The sequence below is a fragment of the Solenopsis invicta genome, chromosome 4 (genome assembly GCF_016802725.1).
Source record: "Solenopsis invicta isolate M01_SB chromosome 4, UNIL_Sinv_3.0, whole genome shotgun sequence".
Classification (NCBI taxonomy): domain Eukaryota; kingdom Metazoa; phylum Arthropoda; class Insecta; order Hymenoptera; family Formicidae; genus Solenopsis; species Solenopsis invicta.
Window position 1 is genome coordinate 21,326,183 of NC_052667.1, and position 21,717 is coordinate 21,347,899.

Consider the following 21,717-nt stretch of genomic DNA (forward strand, 5'->3'; position numbering starts at 1 on the left):
TTTCAGGTTCTTGTTAGCGAGACGTCGGTCCACGAAGGGGGGTATCCCGAGAAGCGGACGAGGACAGGGGGAAAAGCTGACGACGAGGGGGAGGGGGAGGGGGAGAAGGGCGGGTTAAATCTAGCATAGATACCACCAGCCTGACGATAAGATGCAGTTCTTCGCACGCAACAAAACACTACAAGATTCAGGTGACGCTATGGTAATCCTACTTGACTAACATGAGCTAAGCGTCTGGCGGTCGGAAGAAAAATTGCGGGTAGGAGTCCCCGCCGTAGGATTTCCGTTTCTCTTCGAAAAAGTAAATTGCGGCCCATGCTGCCTAGCACTCCCGATAATTAAAGTGCCGTATTAGGAGCGTCCGTTCGGGGGAGGAAGAAGCAAGCGGAGAATGGCCCAGGCTAAACGGCTCTAATCCCTTTCCCCGATTGTCCTAACAACTTCGGCTCTATTTATTCTCATGAGTTTACTTAAGCCACGATCGAACGGGAACGCGGCGGTTTGGAAGCGGAGGGAAAATCGGGTTTAGGGATTCAGCGACCGTATAATACCGATCAGAGGGTAATCGGTCCTGCAAAAACGATCCTCTATCTACGAGTTCACGGTCCGATAAGTATAGTCCGTGAAATAAATTATTCGATGGGTGCTCCAAGTTGCGCGACGACGACGACGACGACGACGATGATGAGGCTCGACCACGACGGCAGCGGCGGCGCGGGCGGCACGACGCACGATCGAACGATCGTTGAAACGTGAAATACAATTTGCACGCGCGTAACGTTCTAGGCTATCGGAGGCAGTTAATTGTAATCTTCGGCACATAAATGCCCGAGTCCGTGCCGCGACTCATTATTACTCGGCTTTTGCCTCGCGCTAGAATTCATATCGCACGCCCTACGTGCCGGGGAAAACTTCCCTTATCGTCCCTCCGTATCCGCGCCTATATTTTATTCCGGCCGGCTATTCCAAGTTCTACATTTAACTCGCGCGCGCTCTCGCACTGCGATGAAGCTGCGAGTCTCGGCTCGGTGCGGGTCTCGGACGAGTAACGATTTTCAATAGAGGCTGCAAATACCCTTATGTGTGCCACCGTCGTAGAACTCGATGAATGTGCAGAAAATGCGGTATTGTCAACGCTCAATCCTCAACCCTCAACCCTCCCTCGCGGCCGTTCTCCGTTGACGATGCGCGCGAGATGACGTGGTCTCGGGCCTCCAGGTAACGCGCCAAAATGGGCTAAAAACTCTTCCTACGGAAACTAGGCGAATGCCATTATTATTTTGGCAGAAACCTCTCCGCCGCTCGCTCGTCGTACTGACGGACAAGGATAGTCGAGTGGGCGTCGAATTAAGCTATTCGACGACGAGCAACAACGCCGACGAAATCGAGGGGGGTGGCCGCCGACGGCTAGCCCAGCTGTGGCATTCTAATGCGCCGCCTTTCGGAACTCGATTCGGTGAATTGCGTTATTCAAATTCGCGGCCCTCGACCGCTATTTTTCCGACACGCCTCGCGAAAGCGCGCGTCTGGCGAGGAAAGGGGCGAGAGACACGAGAGAACGTGGCAGATCGGGCGCGCACGAGATTCACCAAATTACAGGCAGTCGGTGAAAGAGAAAGAGAGAGAGAGAGAGAGAGAGAGAGAGAGAGAGAGCAGACTCGACGACTTCTCGCATTTTTATCGCTATCGACGATCGCATTAAGGATGGCACGGGAGGCGCGAGTGCGACGGTGTGCACGCCGGGGGAGGAATTAGCGTCGGTGGATCCCTACGACAAAACGGATGCGCGCGGAATATAATGAGGCTCCGCGTCGAGGCGGATGCGGCAAACGAAAGAGATTAAATACGCGTCTCTGAAACTCGAGGGGGTGCTAGAAACGGGGGAAAAATGTTCGTCGTTTGCGAAACCAGTGCGTTGCACAGTGCGACAGTACGTATCTCAGCGGCGCGACGGCGACGCACGTGTGCGGGAAAAGCGGGCTGCAGATACGCGCGTGGACACCGCGAATGTTTCATTTTCTCGGGATTAAGTAACCGCCGCGGCCGTTACGTGCATGCGCTCGCCGCTATTAACGATTTAATTAGCGTAAGTTTTCATCTCCCGGATTACGGTTAGAATAGTGGTGCGCGCCGGTCGGGAAGGGATGATACGGTCAGCGTCGGGAAACGGGGTTGCAAAAGGAGGGAGTACGATGGAGAGCGCGCACGCCCGTTTTTCACCGAGGCAGCCGGCTTATTATTGCGTTTTCGCGGATTACGTTCTCCCGGACTCGCGGCAATTTGCCGCTTGCGTGTAACGTAACGAGTCGAGAAGAGTGTCATTAATTTCGCGCGGCTCAAGGATCCCCCGAAGAAAACGGCTGCAGTCTGTGGTAACCGGCGCGGCGTGAAATCGCCGTTGAAGATGGACAAACAAAACGTCGTAATTCAATCCTCGCCGCGAGAGCGCTTTTCTCCAGCGGAATATTTGCGCGCCCGAAATATATACGCGTTTCTCCCGGAAACTGTAATCGACGTTAATCTGATTCCCATGTCGGAGCAATGAGCCAGGCTGTTTATACGCGCGCGTGTACTTTTTTGCCCCCCCCCCCCTCTCCTCTTCAAACTTTGTTATACTTTTTCTAGCAAACGTTTATCGAGTCCGTTCGATCGATCGCTCTCTCTCTCTCTCACGGCGATTCCGGCCATCGACGTTTCTCATTCCGTTAATGCCGTCGTTCGCTGTTTTGATTTAAGTACAACTCCCTCTGGTAAGAACGTCACGTCCGGTGGGTCCAACAGACGTGCTCGTGACACCAAACTCGAGTGGATTGGTCGACGGGTTAGCCGCTAGAGAGACAACCGCGAGACAGGCGTAGAAGCGAGAGAAAGGGTCGAGGGGGGTGAGGGGGAGGGGGAGCGGGGGCGAGATAGAGGGGCCCCCCAGCGCTCGTACTGTGTGCTCTCCTCTCAAACTATTTATTCCGGCACAAATCGCATTACCAACTTCAACTGCAAAATTGACTTCGTCCAACTTTTACGGCGCCTCCGCCCTCACGTCCCTTCGACGCCACCCGCACGGTCAGAACTTCGACTTGTACGAGGGTTTACCAAACTCAGTTTAAGAAGAAGAAGAACTGTTTCAGCCGTAGAAAGAGAGACGCATCTTGCGGGACTTTCTCTCCTACCTCGTCGATATAAAATCGCACGACGCGAGCTTCTGCCAGAGAATGGCAGTTTCGAAGTTCGAGCCGTCAGGTATAACGAACGCGATAGCGTAATCGTTACGTGTTGTTGTTCCTCCCTCATCGATCCGAATCTGAAGCTGAATCTTCGAATCGTCTCTTTCTACGCCTCCGTTCTAAATACTCATTCCACTTGAAATTCCATTTTAACGAGCTTCTCACATATGTGCGCTGTACTTTTCTTTAAATTTTACCGTAGGTTTCACGTAATGCGCAACCTTAATAACGTCCATGCTCCCATTCCGCGCGCAGAACGAAGTACAACGTTATGATTACCAAAACGAAAAAAAAAGCACTCGTTTATGAGCTCGCGCTTCTTACTCCAAGATATTGCTATTAGACGGTCTAATTCGCTCGAATAGATTTGCCTTTCCGTTGTTGGATAGAGAGAGACATATATATATATAAAGAAAGAGAGAGACGGAGAGCGTCCACGCTGCCCGTTCTCTTGCACTTTCCCGTTTTCCCTCTCGCTTTCATGCTCGAAGCAATTTCATTCGATTTCATGTGCACAAGTTTTACTGGTATTCGCGCTTCAACTGGCGCGTCCAATCGGAAATCCGGCAAATGTACCACGGCCACGGCACCGCAATTCGACGGTATCATCGTCGGGGGCGCGCGCGGCCGTGATTAATCAAAACGATAAACTATTCCTTATTAATAAGCCCTAAAGCGGTTCGCGCCCGAAGAGTGGGGCTATAACTCACGACGGAACAGATACCTTCTGGGCTTCGCATTAAAATTGAAATTAGCCACCCATTTGTCTTCCCGTTTGGCTTAATCGTGACTAGCCAGGTGATTTATGGTTTTCACTTCTGCCGGGCGCGAGTGTAGTTTCTCTTCCCGGATACGGCGCAACGCGTAATGCAATTCAAAGCCCGAAAGCCGACGGAGGAAAAAAGAAGTTTGGGCGCGGAGAGCGCGCGCGATGAAAAGCGTACTGCTTACAGCCGCGTTGCGTGATCGCGCTATAACAGCTGTTGGAAAATAGTTTTGCTCAACTCGCGAAACTCCTTATTACATTCTAAACACGCGTGGTCGTCCCGTGATACAGTGCCATCGCCCTATGCCGTGACACTGGCCACTGTTTATACGCTTCTATAACCAGTTTATTGCGTTTTAATTGACATTAACTGACGTAGACTTAACGAGAGAAGCTGAGGTGCTATGTATAGCTGCTACGTATGCGAAATCGCGCTTAACACCGCGATTTTCTATTATCTCAATGAATATGCAAGAAGACCTGCTTCTCGAGGTAGCGTAAGACGATCGATCGACAATAACAACGCTGACTAACATACTTTATGTAATGAGCATGCATATTCAATTAGGCAAAGACGTATTGAATTAAGTGAATGATTGACTGTTAGTAAAAAATAACATTTGCAGAACGTAAAGCGTGCTGACGTGTCAATTATAAATCCGTGAAACGGGCAGCATTCATGGCGTGAAAGTTTCAATGTATTGTCTCTCGGAGCACACGTAAACTTCGGATATGAAATTTATAGAAAATCTCGTTACATAGACACGCTCGTAATAGCTTTCGCAACGCGTTCGAGGAAATGCAACAAAGGTTCCTGGTTCTATATCAGGTAGACGTGCACTGTTTGCGAACACTTGCTCTAGTTTCCGATCACGCGGTGGCTAATGTGTGCGCTCAACCACATTCTGTATTTCATATTGATGTGCAGAACTTGATATCACCGATTTGCGTAACAATCAGTATACAGAACAGGTTTAAATAGATACATACGTAACGTGTATAGCAAATCTCGTGCGATCATAAAATATTACGCGGCCTAACCTCAGGCTGTTAACATCATTCATAGGAAATTCTGATGTTTAATGGATGTATTTACGTTTCTTTTTAGATATTCATCGCCGCATAAATTTTCACATCTTTTCGAAAGATTTTCAAATAATAACAATACCGCGTATACGTTGTTGCGTGATATATTTTTAAAATTGCATATAATATATTATTTTTATTATTTATATCTTTTACTCTTTACAAATTTTATTATTGTAATAATTAAAATATTTTATATTTATTCATATGGCACATATAAAATTGAGAATTTAAAAATAGATTATTTATAGATTTTTCAAATTAAGAAATATTCTCAAATTATCAAATATAAGATACTGTACATTTTTATTAAAATTGTTCATACCGTCTCGCGTGAGAGACGGCCTTGTTTTCTGCAGCAAATGCTAGGCGTTACTTATATGGCTACATGGTAGATTAGTAGGAAGAAGCAAACTCGGCTCTCTCGAGGCTCTTCTTGCTTCCTGATTATTCAATGAGTCATGTTACATGATGTACCTGAAGTATATCCAGATCAAGGTGAACCACACTCTCCCTGCTGTCATAAAAAGCGAAATAGGCGCGGTATGGGGGGTCGTGACGGGAGAGAAGGGTGGGGCCTGTCAGTTGCTGTCGAAAGAAACGATCTATGCCACTACGGCAATAACCATGTTCAGTTCCGTGATACAGTGGTCCCCCGATCGCGGACACGATCGAGACCCTGAGGATCGAAAGGCTCTCCGACGGCTAAAAACGCGTCGAAACGAATTAACGGTCAGTCGATCAGTGTCGCGGCCTAGGTCGTCGATGGGCTTCCGACCGTACGCAACATGGAATTGATTTGGGTGCTCGTTCTGTTCTTCGGGTTCGTACATCCGTCCCAGCCGTCGCACCTCGAAGTGGCTTACCAGTGGAAATATCTCGAATGGGTTTGGCCAAATATACATCTGACGGGAAAAAACTATACCCTGGGCAATGCTTTCACACAAGATGTGGATATCGACAGTCAGGGCCGCGTGTTCGTGACGAGTCCACAGTGGTTGGATGGTACACCAATTAGTTTGTCTTTGGTGACTAAGGCGCACGGTCCTGGTGGTCCTTTACTCGTACCGTATCCCAATTGGTCCTGGCACGTGTCGTTCAGTTGCGAGAGCATTATATCTGTCTACAGACTGGCGGTAATTTCACAGTTGTACCAGGCTAGATCCAAATTGTGGCAGAAAAATGTTTGAATGTGCGATCACTCACTCTCACGTGAGCATACGTCATTTCGTCTATTCAAAATTTTTTTGCTATCAATTTGGTGTTAAATTCCGTAACAATAGGTATAGAATTGATGAATTGGTACGTAATCTTTAGATCGATGAGTGCAATCGTTTATGGGTGGTCGACTCTGGCAGAGCAATGATGAAAGCGGTATGCCCCGCAAAAATATTGATCTTCGATCTTGCCACGGATCGGCTGATCCATAAATACGTGGTACCGGATGATCAAGTGCTGTACGGGAAGGCCTCATTAGTTACGCCAATCGTCGACGTCGGAAAAACGTGTCTCGATACTTATCTCTACGTGGCGGACGTGGATCAAAATGGACTGGTGATTTATGACTTATATCGCGACCATTCCTGGCGAGTAAACAACACCCGTGGTAACGCTTTTGGCCCGGACGAGGATGCTATGAATATTACGATCGCCGGCGAGTGGTTTGATTTGACCGACGGTACGCTCGGTATGTCACTGTCGCCGTACGGATACTTCAATCACAGGTACCAACGCTAATTACTATTATTTTGTATCAGTCAAACCGAGGAGCATTGCATTATTGGGGATTCAATCGAAATTCGAGTATATCTGATGTTGTTTTTCGAAACCAAGCTCAACAAGTTGAAGTCAAAAATTTCACGTTTGCTCAACGTAGTAAGATAAAAATATAAAAATTAGTCTGATTGTTTAAATTTTTTCCTATTCATGTAGCTTTTCTATTTCTACATCGTCAAGGAAAATTTTCGAAAATTTTTATAGTATAAATATGACCGACTACAAGTATGCTAATTCGAGCAAAAGTCGTTCACCATCTGTCACGATATTTATCACTTTCAGACATTTGTATTTTAACTCGCTCGCAAGCTTCCATATGAAACACTCGGATACATTTTCGTTGATCCAAAGCGAGTTTCGGGAGCCAATAATATTTGAATCAAATTACAAACTCGTGAGCCAAGCGGGCGCGCAAGCGACCTCTCGAAGAGGCGTAATATTTTTCCAATTGGTCCAATTAACTGCCATTGCCTGTTGGGACATCGGGAAACCATTTACTTCGGAGAACGTCGTGATAATAGCACAAGACGAGGAGACTCTGCAGTACGTGAGCGGCATTAAAGTGATCACGAATAGGGCCGGCGAGGAAGAATTGTGGTTCAATACCAACAGGCTTCAGAAGACGATAAACATGAGCCGCAAGCCGACGGAGACAAACTTCCGAATAATTAGAGGAGCAGTCGACGACATCATTCGGGGTACAAATTGCGAGCCGTATGGCATGAGGAGGCAAGCAGCAGACACCGTCTTCTGGCATCAAATATAACTTGCCACGACACTTTGCGCCTTTCATTACCTCACTCGAAATACCTTTAATGTGTTCCTGTACATTTCATTTGTTTTGCCATTTTAAATTTAATTTAACAAAGATTTTTTCAAATAAATTGACGCGTAATGGCGTGTTTTTATAAAAAAATTCCATTGCACTCTTCCTTCAAATTTCGCGTCCAGAGATGGATTTGTAACTAAAAGCGACAGATCGTTCGCATATCCGCGCACGGCCGAATAGAAGAACGGAGTGGCAGCTGGTCCTGCGAATGACAGCCGGAGCGTGTAGCAATTTAGTTAACCGTTTCATTGCTACCTTTTGAGATGTAACGATGAGGTCTGTCGGTGACACGAGCGCCGCCGCGAGTCCCGAATGTTTCGACAGGGTGGCTTGACGCCGTCAGTAACGGGAGCGGTCGTCGAGTTCGTAGCGGAGGAAGAGGAAAAGGGGAAACGACGCGACGAATTTCTTGTCAACCAAGTTTTGCCGGGCTTTTAGGTGCGCCGCCACCGATTCCGCCCGCCGCTGGTGCCGGATCCGGAATAAATGCGCATTCACGGGGAATTGTTCGCGTTGCTACCCCCCGGGATACCAATAGGGCGCGCGCAATTCCGGGAAATTCGTGTCACCTACTTCTCTTTCTACGGCGCGGTTCGGCGTGTGACTAATGGCGGCATATTCATGGCGCAACCTCCCGGCACCCTCCACGACACCATCCGATCCTCCCTCTTACGAAGCTCTGGCAGTTAACCTCAGACAACCCCTTCGTCGCGATAATATACGGCTGCCCTTAAATTTTCGTTCCCCTCCGGCATGCTTGTTCGGCCTATCTCACCTCGTGGAGCAAGAGCACACTCTTCTTTCTTTGGAATAGCTTCGGCCAACCCTGTGATTATTATTGCCAGGTTGAGCTAATTTTTTTTTTCTTCGAAGCGATTACGTCAGTACACCTACGTAACGCGAGTATCGTGAAAAATTGTTAATCGTTGATAGGATGAACGTGAGATATTGTGTTCTTAAGCTTCATCCGCGCCAAAGTACGTGTCTTCCTTGTCTTAAACATATCGGCCCGTGTTTATCTTTATGCCGCGTATGAATACTAATCGGTTACGGTTATGCTAAAATAGCGTTCGTACGATAAAGCACATTTTCCGCGGCGCGCTCGAGAGCACGCTCTCACGATCACGATCGTTACCTTAAGGGCAGGATGTGGAATTACTTAAGGAACGGTAGTACCTTAGCCGCGGTAAAAAGTCTCACTGCAGGTCCGGTGTGTCCGCGACACGGGGAAAGGATGTCTCAAATCGTTTTACGAGGATAGTTTTAAAACGACTTTACGAGAATGGCTCGGAATTTTGAAATAAATTTGCATCAGTTTTACTACCCCTGATATACATAACTACCGGTGTTTGGCACTGATACTGGCGCGTATACGGGCCTGAACGGCCCAGACTGGCGGTACTTCAGTGACTCGATATACATCGTAGAACACGCCTATCCTTCTAAAGGAAAAAAAAGAAAAAAAAGACACGATATGTACTCTAGATACGATTCTTTTTTTTATTACTTACTGTCGGAACGATAGCCGCGAGACATGTGTTTACACAATATCTCGTCGACCTCAAAGAGAAAAGATAATGATAAATTGGCATGATTTCCGCGGTATTCTGACTTGACGGAACCACGCGATTCTTACGAATTACTATATTACCGTTGGTAGCGGGCTTTATTATAATCGTTAAATATTCCGAAGCTTATGTTCTCTCGAGCAATTTACTTTTGACAGGAACAATTCTTTTTCACAGAGTTTCAAATAATTGTATTACTTCATAAAAGAAAGTACAATGTATTCCTCGGCGTTTCGTTGAGCAATGCGATATGGAACGAGCTACGCATGGAGCGTAACGTGAACGAATGCGTCGTCGACGCGGTACGTCACGCAGCGGCAGCGTCGGTTCGCAATTCGACGGAACCGCGGCGTTCCCGGCCCAGCCGATGGAACGCCGAGCGAGAATTTCGAGCATCCACCGCGTCTTTATTAAGGCCAGCTCGTCTATAATTCACAGGAGAGAGAGAGCGCGGCCCTAGGCCGTTCCGACAGTGAGGCTCGGACTCACCGGCCGCATAAACACACCGGCAGCGTCTCGCGCAGGAGGTTCGTGCTACACACGGCCGTGTGTGCCACGCATTGCGGTTGTCAGCCCTAGTCAACGTGTAATTTACTAGCTCACCCTCCCCATCCTCCCCCTTCGGCACGATGCAGATGCAGTCGCCGGTTTTGGACTCGGTCGGCGCGGCGCGACGCGGCGGTTGCAGCAGCAACGGCAGCAACAACATAACACCGTCAAAAGCGACCATCGTTACTGCTGTTGCTGTTGCTGCTACCGCGACTAGTTACGATGCAAATGGATAACGCCGCTGCACCAGCGGGTACCGTCCTCTGACCACTCGGAACACGACGACCACACGGCCGCTATAAACCAGCGGAGTACGCACTACGTTCTCCCGAAACGGCCAGAACTTTCGAGCTGTCGCGCCGAGATGATCGTCGAGCTTATCTACCGCTCTCACGCGTGAACATTTCTCGCGAAATATTAGGAAACTTTTAAATCTCTCGTTTTTCTCCTCTCTTTCTCTTCCTTTTAATTCACATTTGTATTCTATTTTTGTTTTGCATGTTACTGCAACCGTACTGTCACTACAATTAACAAGATACCTGAAAAGCTACTTCCCTTCTTTAATTATTATTCGTATCGCAGTTACTTCAATGGTTTAAGATACGTACATGGGAAGAACAATTTTGCAGAGGCATTTAAAAATTTAGCTATATGCAGACTTGAAAATAATTTTGTTAAATTATTAAAATAATTATGTAGAACGCTCAAGTATGATAAATAATGCTGTAAAAGTTTTGGCATTCAAGCAATCAACTTGAGTGTCCTGCACGATTATTTTGATGAAGCAATGCAGTCGTACTTATAGTGGTCAGTGATAAAAAATAATAAATAATTGAATTTAGTCGCGATAAAAACTGGCAAATTGTGTTTAATAATGAACTTTATTCACTAAACGTCATTTGATGGTCTAACAAAAATATTTTCAAATTTCTATTTAGCTACACTTTTAGATATTTTAGCAAAATTATTCTTCCCATTCATGAATTTCAATTATATTCCTTTGATACTTCGTCGAGAGTTGGTCGTGCGGAGAACGTGTTCCAAGTATAAATCAACTCATCCATCTATCTATCTACCTATTTGTCTTAGGCGCTACGTGCTCTACTCACTCTCTCCCTCGGAATCTCGCAAATAGTTTGCTTCCTCTTACCGCACGCACCGCCGTGCAACGCTCGGTCGAAATGTCGTTTGCTACGGGAACCGGTCTCTTACGTTCGCAACCGTTCGTTACCGTTAGTTCCGCCTGGCGTAGCGCGTTCGCAACGTAAACACGTATGTGTGCACGGTACCGTAGAGAGAGGCCGGAGGAGAGCGCGCGTTTCGAAGGTGTGGCTGCTTTGCCTTCTGCCATTCGTTACCTTTGCCGCGAGTGTACGCGCGTGCCTGTGTAGATGTGCAACGACGGTTGTTTACAGTTGTGCAAATAGCAAGAGGCCGCGTACACCGGCCGTGGGACATTTCACTTGGTTTCTTAGGTGTTCGCGAAGCGCGATATATACGCAACTGATCTCGCGCGCCGTTGAATATTACGCGGCGAGAACTAGTCATCATCGTTTTACGGTCGGCCCCCCGAATAACTTTCGGTCTCGACAATCTCGTCGGTCTTCCGCTAGTTACCTTCGCGACTCCGCCCGCGGCTTTTATCTCTCTTAGTGAGAAGAAAATAGACCTCGCGCGTGCAATTAAAATAATTTGCGCCGCTTACAACGGAAAGTGTAACGACCAGCCAGAAGTTCGGAAGAGTTAATTTGTAAAACGGCCCATTCGGTTAAATTACGCGTCGGATCTTTGTTGTAAAACTTCCTCTCCCTTGAAAATTGCCGGGTCATCGAGCGTGTATCACTTGTACATTCACTGCCAAAGCGCGGTAATCTCGGCACGGCACGGCTTTAGAGTCCTTCCGCGACGGGTAGAAGGATTCATGACGTGTCTGCAGTATGAATGCATAACCGCTACCGTGCCACTCGCCAATTTTCGTACATCGATGTATCGTGAAAGGAATCGTTGCGGAACGTAATGAATAGCTGGGTGGAAATGTACCGGGTCAGGTGCAGGTAGCAATGGAAGGATAGCTCGATGAATGTAGCGAGTGCGGCATAGGGGAGGGAGGTATAGGTGCAATCAGCGCGATGATAACCAGTATTACCGCGTCTACCCATCCCAGGCCGCCAGGCTCCGCGGCGTAATTCCCGAGGGTTCTATTTGCGACGAGAACAAGCGGCTAGTATGACGGCAATCCGCGGGGGATGATGTATTCGGTGTTATTTATTTCTAGCGATACCAAGCCGAGCCGATTGGCCGAGTGACAAAATAGAAATCAGTTCAGGAAGCCCTCGGATATTCGTGCTTTCAGTCAAGCTTTGTCCCTTCGGTTGGTCTATTCGTCCATGTCCTATTTTTCATTCAAATCACCTTCTCATCGTAATGTTCTCTTTAGAATAGAAACATTTAAATGTCGCTCGTACATTATGACACGCTCAAGTGATTTCTACAGTCAGATCTGCATTTATTCCTCGCGCCATAATTACGCGGTGATTAAATTTTTACTTTCTCCTTAGACAGAGATAAAGAATCACACTTGGTTATTTGCTTTTCACTCGCTTGCGCGCGCACGGAAGATGGAAGCTTAAACTCGCGAGTGAGTTTTCATCGAGAGGAAAACTAAGGAAGACGCGACTAACAGCTGGATGGAACTTTCTCACTGCGTAGCATACAAAGTAAACTTGCTCACGTTGTCTCTCACTCACTAACCCGCTTTTCTCTCGACTTCCTCGTCTCCCTCTCTTTCGGATATTACCCTCTCCCGTGCCACGTAATATTTCCGCCTATTCATATCCATACATTCGCCACGCTGTGTGCGTGTGCGCGAACCCATTTTTCGCGTCCCTCGAAAGTAATACAACCCTCTACTCCAGCAGGCACCCTATTTATTTCCGTACGAATTTTAGGAGGCAAACGGAAACAATGATTTTTAATAATATAGCGTACGTGCTCGCAGAGACAGAGCGGGAAGTCTTCTCTCGATTGTATCAAACTTATTTCTACCGTAATACTTTAACATGCTAAAAGACTGAATACGTTACAGGTTTCTATCTACTTACGACTGCCTCAACTTACGAATTTTCAGACTTACAAATCAGTACGCTATTGACTAAAAATTAATATATTATACTGAAACTGATTAAACGTTTGTTAACTGGAGGATCACATTAAATATTATATTCATTTTACAAAACTGAATATTACATTAAAAATTATATGAAAAAAAATATTATTTTTTAATTACTTGTTAAAGCTCATTCTTATTTAAACCAAATATTAAAGTACGTATTACATAAAAAATTAAAAACATTTTTTATTTTCTAAATAGAGATTTGTAATCGTTTTTAGTAATAAAATGATCATTTTATAAATCTCATTTATATGAAAGTTTAAATGCTGTTCCCAACTTACTATCAATTCGATTTACAACTAAAATTTAGAACGTAACGCTGTCGTAAGTAGAGGGATACCTCTAATTGTTATATACTCGTCACAAGCACACGTCTGTTGATACAATTATTTTTACTTTGTTTTTGCTTCATTGGAAATGAATATGTTTTATCGTACGGACGAACATTATCGTTCAACTCATGCCGAGGCACGTTGCGACAATATTTAATCCCCTCACATCGCGAGAGGAACAAGGATTTTTACGGTCTTTGCTTAAATACTTGGAGGTAATCGTGATCTCTCGCTATCAGCGTGCTAGAAACTACTACGTCGTCGCGAAGCGGAGTCTCTTTTATTAGAGTTAAATAAACCTTGTACGTATCCTTCTTACCGCGATGAGACACGTGCTGCGGATCTCACGAACGAGTCTCTTACGTTACACACAATTTATTCACCGACATCATTGCACGTGTTTTACGCTCGATTAAACGCCACGTTATTATAATTCTGCAATTTGCGTTGCAAAAATATTATACGGCAGCCTTCTCGACGTGCTTCGCGTCCAGACGGTTGTGCAAAAATCGTTAAATATCACTTCATGACAAGCGCGACCACTCTTTGGCGAGTGAGAGAGCTGAAGAAACTCCGTAGTTGTTTCCTAACAAGAGCCGGGTCGAGGGAGATCGGTTGTTTTTATCAATTGCGTGAGCGCCCTACGTATGAAAACTTTCATCCGCTCACGCCCTGTTTCCTGCTACGAAGATGACGGCTAGATGGACGAAAGGGCGCGCGATGGATGGCGCGCGGGATGAGGTAGGAGCCCGAGAGGAAGTTGTTGGACCATGTCGACTGCTTCCCAAGCCAGCCGAAGTGGACCTATCGACTCGAAACGAGTGTGCTCGACGTTAAAATCCCGGTCGCTGCTCCCGTTTCTAAGCCTCCCCTCTACCGATCGTCATCACTCTTTCTCTCTCTCTCTCTCTCTTCCTCTCGCTCCGCCAACTTTCTGCCTTTCCTTCACGTACGTGGCGCGCGCGCTCGTCTGCTCGTTCGTGTTAGACGTAAACGATGCAATAAGGGGGAGGTGGGAGAGGGTGGACACGGTCCAGCAAATCCGAAATCCCCTTTTCCTCGATATAAAGCTTCGTCCCTTTTTTCGGCTTCGATCCTCCACGTAGCGAGACTTCGCGCCGCTACTCTGTGTGAGCGAAGTATCGGAGCCACCGATAAAACCGAGTCGTAACAAACGAAATCGACACTGCCAGGTCAGACTCTCATACGTGAAGGCGCGCGTCAACAGTAGAATTCAATTTCGAACTAGACGCTAACTTTGTCCGATGTATTTCGATCACTTTAAATATCGAAGTTGGATCTATTTAGCACTTATATTTAGCACTGATTTTCAAAATTGACGTACCGATTCCGTATAAAAGCTTACGTTCGCTTTTTTTATTTGAAACAAATTTTCTGAGAAGACGATACCATTTCTGTTCTTAAATTTGACGGCAGTATACAGAGATCAAATATTTGTTAAATTATATCGTAAATATTTTTATAGACTTGGAATAATATGAATATTAAATATGGTGACGATATCGTACTAATTACCTACGAATATGTTTCTGTGATCATCGCGAGATGATCGCAGTGTATTGTTAACGAATTAATTATGTTAAACAACGCTTACAGAGGAGAGTCGGTAGGGATGGTATTTCTTCGCAGGGGGAGTGACAATATTATTCTGTTTCAGGGTGTGACGGGCGACCGGCTGGCCGGGGGCGCCGCACACCTCCTCCACCTCTTCTTCTTCTTGCCACGACCACAACACACAATGTAACAACAACTACTACTACTACTACTACTACTAGTGTCGTCCGCGCGAACCACGTTCTCAATGTACTCGATGTGGTACGTCACTATACCCCTACTCGGTGTCTCTGAAGATGTGTCATTAAGTTTTAACACACACGTGTCTCTCACTTTTACGTTATCGTGTCACACAATTAGCATTTCTCGTTGATGTTTTTGATGGGAGAGCTCTGCGAGGCTCAAGATCTGCCTTCGCCCTCATTGGGCGAACGTGGACCCGAGAGTGCTCTGTCTAATTGGCAATCTGGTTGGACTCGGTGGAGCATATTCTACACGCGGTATTCCGCAAATTTCGTCCTACAAAATTATTTCGACGAAACTTAACGTCGCGCTGTGGCAGAAGCATTCCTCGTGTGCACGTACGTATTTACGCGTCATTTTAACATTGTGTATACGTTTTGTATTCTACATATACACATATATTCATTCGTCACACAAACATGCGCACGCACACGCTCACACACACACATACACACACATATATGTATTGGTGGATTATGTCTTCACTGTTCGCTGAATTCCGTTACAATGTGACTTGTGGTTGGTTAAGTTTCGTTGGTTTATCGATGTTCAATGTTGACTGCTATTGTTGGTTGTTAGGTGTTTAGTGGTCATTCTGTGTTGGTGCTCACCCCCTACCGACTATTCCTTGTATTCGCTATCCCCGGCGACGAGCACCCTACCCATTTCCACAACACAAATTCCCTAAACTTGATGTTAGAAGTTACGATATCAAACCGCCACCATTTTCTCTACAGACGGCCTCCAGAATTTATTAATAGATATAGGTAAATAGGTAAGATTTCCATTAAATATTTGTTTCTTTAATAAGCATGTTGTTATTATTTGCGGGAAAATCTGCATGATGCGAAATAATGCATTCGAATTTTCAATCGCGATATCATTCACGATTTAATTTTCAAAGCACACAAGAGAATTTTGAATAAAATGCCTTTGCAAATTGGCGGACGAATCAAAAATCGAACACCGTTTCAACGTGGAATTTAAATTGATTTAAAGGATATATATATATATACACACACACATATATATAGATATATATGTATAAACCTTGTTCGGCCTGGTATATGTGTTCAGGTTGAACAAGGTTTTTATGCTGTACGCGCGGGAAAAATTTTTCTGAATAACCATTTTTCGCTCAGCCACGCGCAGCTTAGGAATGACCGACATTTGATTAGAGAATAGTACGTATTACCGTATGTTTTTCTTCTGGCATGCACGTTTCCACATTTAATCTCTAGCGAACGTATCTCTGAATATATTGAAAACTTTGTGCACCGTTACAAGGTTTTAGTTTATTTTTTTACGTCTCGATGCACATTTCAATAACAAGTCTTCTCCAGCCTATTTATATGTTAAATAGCAATTTTAATGTCATAGAAGCACCCCATGAATTCAGCAAATCGACACGCTGATACGTAAACACGCATTGCACGTAAATGAGTCGATAATTATATTGCGTGTAAATATTGTTCTCTAAATATGTTTTACATCTGTAATGATAATTAAGCTGAGAGCTCGCTACACGTTTGGGCTATTCTTTTAATGAGCTTGGAAAACGGTAGCAAACACTGGTCCGATGGTGGGTTAATCTGCGGTTGAAACGCTTGAATTCTTAACGAGGACGAACCGAGAGGGGGGCAAGAAAGAGAGACATACTTTTTAAAACAATTACACGAGTAGACAGCATGAAATTGGATGCTTTAAAACGTGAATGCTAGATACTCACGTTCCCCTTTTTTTTAACGCGATATGATATGCGATCTTGATAATACAAAGGGTAACGTACGCTCCAGCAATTTTATTGCAATTAACCAAAAACAATGAAATATAATCTGACGTTTCTGGTTCTCGGCTAACAATCTGAACAAGACACGAGAAAGTGCGCGCGCGATAAGACAAAAATATTTATTATACTTTCTTCCCATTTTCTTCGAGTTATGCGATCGATCGTAGCAAATTACGTTCCAAACTTCCCATTTCCATCGGAACTGGTCGCCGGCACTTTATTCCATTTGATAGCGATGGCGAGCCGTGGTGAGCAAATGGCTCCTAACAACGACGTATGTGAGAAAGGGACGCAGCTAGCCCGGAAGCATTTATTTGCCAGCGGGAGTTCTCCTCGTAGTTTTACAATGTGGTCGCGCGACGTTTCGCAAAGGCAGCTCGATTCCAGGCGCACCCCGATAATATTAAAAAGTAATTGGATTGCGATCCGGATGATGGTTGTTGCCGATTCGGCCGCGCCGGGGCTACGTCGCCGAAGGAAGGGTGATGGAATCGGCATCAAGAGGAGAGTGGAGGGGCAGGGGAAGGGGGATAAAGGCGGGGGGGAGTTCGCAGACCGGAATAATGGACAGTCGTTAAATTTAATTGGCACATAATTATCGGAAGTCCAAGCACCAAGCAGGTCGCCGCACGCCACCAATCGTCGCACAGTCCCTATTGCTCGGGCTTTAATATCGAGGAAATTCACATGCAAAGAGGGGGGAGAACATCCCATTTCGTCCGCGCGTATTTGGTAGAGCATGCCCGGCGCTTGTGGTTTGTGCCGGCCTAACGAGTCCGGAATCGACCTGCCCTTCATCCGAAATCGCTTTCCAGCGCCGCGCGCGCACGCTTGCGTTTTCTTCCTTTTTATCTACCTGGCCGCGCGCGCGTCGAACCGCGCTCTCGCCGCTTTTATTTCTTTCCGGGCGTACGAGAGCGCGTCCGCGCGCGATCTCCCTCGACTTTGAACATTCCCGTGACTAGATTGAATCTTCGCAGAATGTAATTTGTCTTGGATGCTCTTCCAAGCCACCATTTCGAGCTCGCCACTGGCGAGAGGAACTTTAATAAAACAATAAAGCGCTCACCTATGTCTGTGTTGCGAAATAATGGAGAGAAGAAGATGAAATTATGTCTCCCTCCCCCCCCATTTACATTTTGTACAACAATTATGTCAATAATCAATATTTTAAATTAAAAGCTTAATGGTCACATTCATCAATATATTGTGCAATCAATTTTAGAGTTAACGTTATGAAATATACTATTAATTACTTGAAGAGAAAAAAATGAGAAAGTATGTGTAATTAAATGCTAAAATATACCTTAAAAACGTTTTGAGAAATGCTCAAAAATAAAAATGACTTGTAATAAATGTTGACTACTTTGTATTAGCATAATACACATTCAGAGAGAATTTTCTCGTAGAATTTACCCTGAAAATTATGGTAGTCGTAGGGCAAATTGTACGTATTTTAAAGGCATTTCATATAATTCTTTGATTTATTAATATCTGCTATATACATACATTTACTAAAATATACCATAAAATTTCAGTGATTTTAACATATGTTGGCCAGTTTATGATTCTTTAATATTTTAAATAAAATAAATAATAACAATAAACATGTACAATATCTTATATAAATTTTACAATGCAGCATATTTTCAATCTGATTTAGTCGATCATAATAATTTTATCTTGCATAATAAATTGATCCGTGCGCTATTTATATTAAAAATAGATAATTTATAATTAACAGAATCTATCAATAGAAAAAATGACGTAATATGTAAGGTACAAGTGCCGGGTTTGAATCCTACTAGAGTAAACGTATTTTTTGAAAAACGATATATAATATTAATTACATAATTATATATAAATTTTATATATAATTATATATTAAAATTTTTTATAAGATATGCCATTATACAAGAATATTTTGTCTCAAATTCTAAAAATTTTGCCTCAAAATATTTTACAGTGCTGCATGGTAATTTTTATTAAGCAATTCAAATGTCATTTATATACTTTAAAAATTTCTATCGTTACTAATAATATTTAATAGGCTGTCAAATTGTTTCAAATTTATCATCACAAATGGTAAAATTTATAACGAATTTTATTATAAAATATAATAAAAAATTCTCTTTGCGTAGCATTATGCATAATGTTATAGATAATAAATAAATGATTCTATAAGTAATTACTAGAATTCATCTAATAACGTAGTGGCTACGAGCCGTTATATTTAAAGGGCTATACCACCTGTTTCTCTGGAGAATGTGCAAAGACGATAGCAGAGAACAAAGAAATGAATCAAAATAAATAAATAGTCAACGACTCATTTTCGCAAACAATCGTCTCAAGAAATTGATGCAAATACTGCAAATGTCATGCGCGTTCACGAGATTTCCTCAGATAGCTAAAAAAATTACTAAGAGCCATCAATGTGAGGTAGCTCGGACAAATTAATTTACGTATCAATTAGCGGAGTAGCGTTCGGTCAATTAGCAGGGTATCGCTATCGGTCGACGAGAGGCGCAGCCGTATACAACGTAACGTGGCTGCCACACCGTGGCTCGAAGCTACGACTAGGCGGCGCGTCGGATTATATGTTACCTCGATATCATCGTATACCAATAAATAAGCCCGCCGATATCATCTTTTATTTCGATAATTATTATAGCGCGATGTTAATTAATTAACAACTGAGGTCGCTGACTACCGAGGAGTAAGCGTCTTTCCTCCCACCCGCGCCGCTTCATCGCTTTCGCGCGCTCGGAACGGTAGGTAGGCAGGTTGACGAGCCGCCCCGCGCGTGTGTATAGCCACGATCGCGCCAGGTGATAACTCCTCGAGCTCTCTGGCTAATTACCGGATGAAAGAGCTATCTGGCGACTGTCGTCAAAGCACCGGCGAGAGCCGGTAAATGCACCTGCCGCGCTATTGTGCCGTGATATTTTAACGCGTTTCCAGCACGGTTTCGCGTACAGCCCACGCTCGCGTCGGTTTCGAGATATCTAATTTTCATTCGACGTTTTCAGCCCCGTGTACATGAATACCACGTCTGCAATCACGGTCGGCGGGATATGCAACGAATATTCAGCGCGAGTACGCACGCGGCAAACGCAATGTTATTCTCCGCCGGCGTTCTGTTCAAACACAATTATTGTTTCCTTTCTATTTAGCTCGTTAAAAAGTGACGGGAGTTCCGTTCGGTCTCGTTAAAAAGTTAAAAGTTGAAGCTAGTAAAGTACTGCCGCTATTTCAGATTTCGGACATTTCCGCAACGCGACTGGCCTGCACCGTCTGAATACTTATAGTAAATTCACTCTTGCAGCAATATTTTACTTATGAAGAATGCAATTAAAAATTTTATTCTCAATTTGGAATAGAGCCAGAAATGTTACGTGAGATTGTACATGAATATGTATTTTTCTGGGTCAGGACAGTTTACAGGAATGAAGAAATATGTAGGATCCTGCCGACGTGAAACAAAAGATTTTGAAATGATTTTCTTTCGATGTAAATTGTCTGAGACATCAAAGACGCCCGAGTGTGAAGCGTGCGTGAGACGGTAGCATGCGCGAGGCAAATACTGGGATACTCGCGAAAACCGTTCTATTCGGCCGAAAGCCAAGAAAAGAAGTGCGAGCGACAGATAAGAGAGAGCTCTAGTAATTTATTAATTTAATGCGTAACTTTTTGGGTCAGAATCGTATCTGGGTGAAAGCTGGTTGTGTGCGCTGGCGGCGTTCCCGGGTAAGAAAAAAAATATCTCCCTCTATACCCCTGTCCCTGCTCGCCGCGCCTTTACGTACACGTGTAGACGCTCGGTGTCCCGTCCGCTGTTGGTAAAAACGGACCAGTCGCAAACAACAAATAAATAAAGGCTGCATCCGCAGCGTATAACGTCCGACGCAGGAGTGCTGCTGAATATTTGATCGTTGTACACGGCGTTACGTTGACCGAGTACCTGGTCATAGGGTTGCTCGGTCGCAGAGGGAACCGCATTTTCCCCTTAACCCAGTACGAGAAGATGGAGCGAAAAAGGGGGACGGAGTTTTATTGCTGTATTGTGTAGGCGTTTGGCGCGAGGAGAATCCCGCCCTCGGGGCTGACGAAGTCCGGCTCTTCTTCCACGAAGGATCACTAGAAGGCGCGCGCGCGCTCCTCTATTACGTTTCGCACGCCACGAAATCTACGATCTCCTAAATCTCGGGAATCTCGACCTTCGCGTCGTCGTGGCGTATAATTGCGCGTCGTCACGCTTGATGGTTCAAAATAATGCCAGCGCGTGCCTCGAAACAACCGGTAACTTTGCGCGGTATTGGATTCAGTGATGCAAGTAGGCTCGATAACGCTCGCGACAGAAATTCAATAGTCGATAGATACTCACGATGAAATATCTCCGGTAAGGACTAGACTTTTGGTACGGGGGGTATGTTGAATGAGTATGAGAAAGGAGAACGGCGAGGGCTAGAGAAAGACAGAGCGATACCAGACACATCCTATAAAGAAAAGGAGTAGGAGATATGGAAGAGCGGTACAGCTATGAAGAGCTTGCTAGGCGTTGCGCTACTATTGAATTTAGCCGCGCCGTGCTACGGATCCTCACTTTCTCTCTCTCTCTCTCTCTCTCTCTCTCTCTCTCTCTCTCGCGTATACTCGTTGGGATTTGATTTACGCATAAAATATTCACGTTGCCCGAGATTTCGTTAGAGTTTCAAAGTTCCGGAACGCGCCGCCACCAGCTGCTACTGCTACTATTACCGCTTCTACCGTCGTCGCCGTCACTGCCATCGTAGCCGCGTTTGCGGCACAAA

The 21,717-nt window shown here is 44.9% G+C and overlaps 2 protein-coding genes and 1 long non-coding RNA gene across 20 annotated transcripts in view; 2 read left to right on the forward strand and 1 right to left on the reverse strand.

The window, feature by feature from the left end:
• The window catches only part of LOC105201456 (CUGBP Elav-like family member 4), a 574,742-nt gene that overhangs the window by 143,783 nt on the left and 409,242 nt on the right, over positions 1–21,717 (forward strand). Inside the window, exon 1 of one of the 18 annotated variants that reach the window (XM_039448067.1) lies at positions 15,007–15,135. The exons of 16 other annotated variants lie outside the window; for them this stretch is intronic. The gene's annotated coding sequence lies outside the window, so the exon portion shown is untranslated. Of the gene's footprint in view, positions 1–15,006; positions 15,136–21,717 lie in introns of those variants that run through there. One more of the 18 variants, XM_011169469.3, reaches the window with a different exon arrangement.
• Positions 1–21,717, reverse strand: part of LOC120357520 — a 232,954-nt gene that overhangs the window by 137,291 nt on the left and 73,946 nt on the right. The window lies entirely within an intron of this gene.
• On the forward strand, positions 5,287–7,765 carry LOC105201455 (major royal jelly protein 1). Its single transcript, XM_011169464.3, has 3 exons — positions 5,287–6,209; positions 6,391–6,797; positions 7,132–7,765. Exons 1-3 carry the CDS (start codon positions 5,862–5,864, stop codon positions 7,613–7,615), a joined length of 1,239 nt encoding a protein of 412 aa, XP_011167766.2. The 5' UTR covers positions 5,287–5,861; the 3' UTR covers positions 7,616–7,765.

Coding starts and splice junctions, on each gene's coding strand:
- LOC105201455 (XM_011169464.3), top strand. CDS start 5,862: ATGGAATTGATTTGGGTGCTCGTTCTGTTCTTCGGGTTCGTACATCCG. Junction 6,210..6,390: donor TATCTGTCTACAGACTGGCG/GTAATTTCACAG, acceptor CGTAATCTTTAG/ATCGATGAGTGCAATCGTTT. Junction 6,798..7,131: donor TACGGATACTTCAATCACAG/GTACCAACGCTA, acceptor TATCACTTTCAG/ACATTTGTATTTTAACTCGC.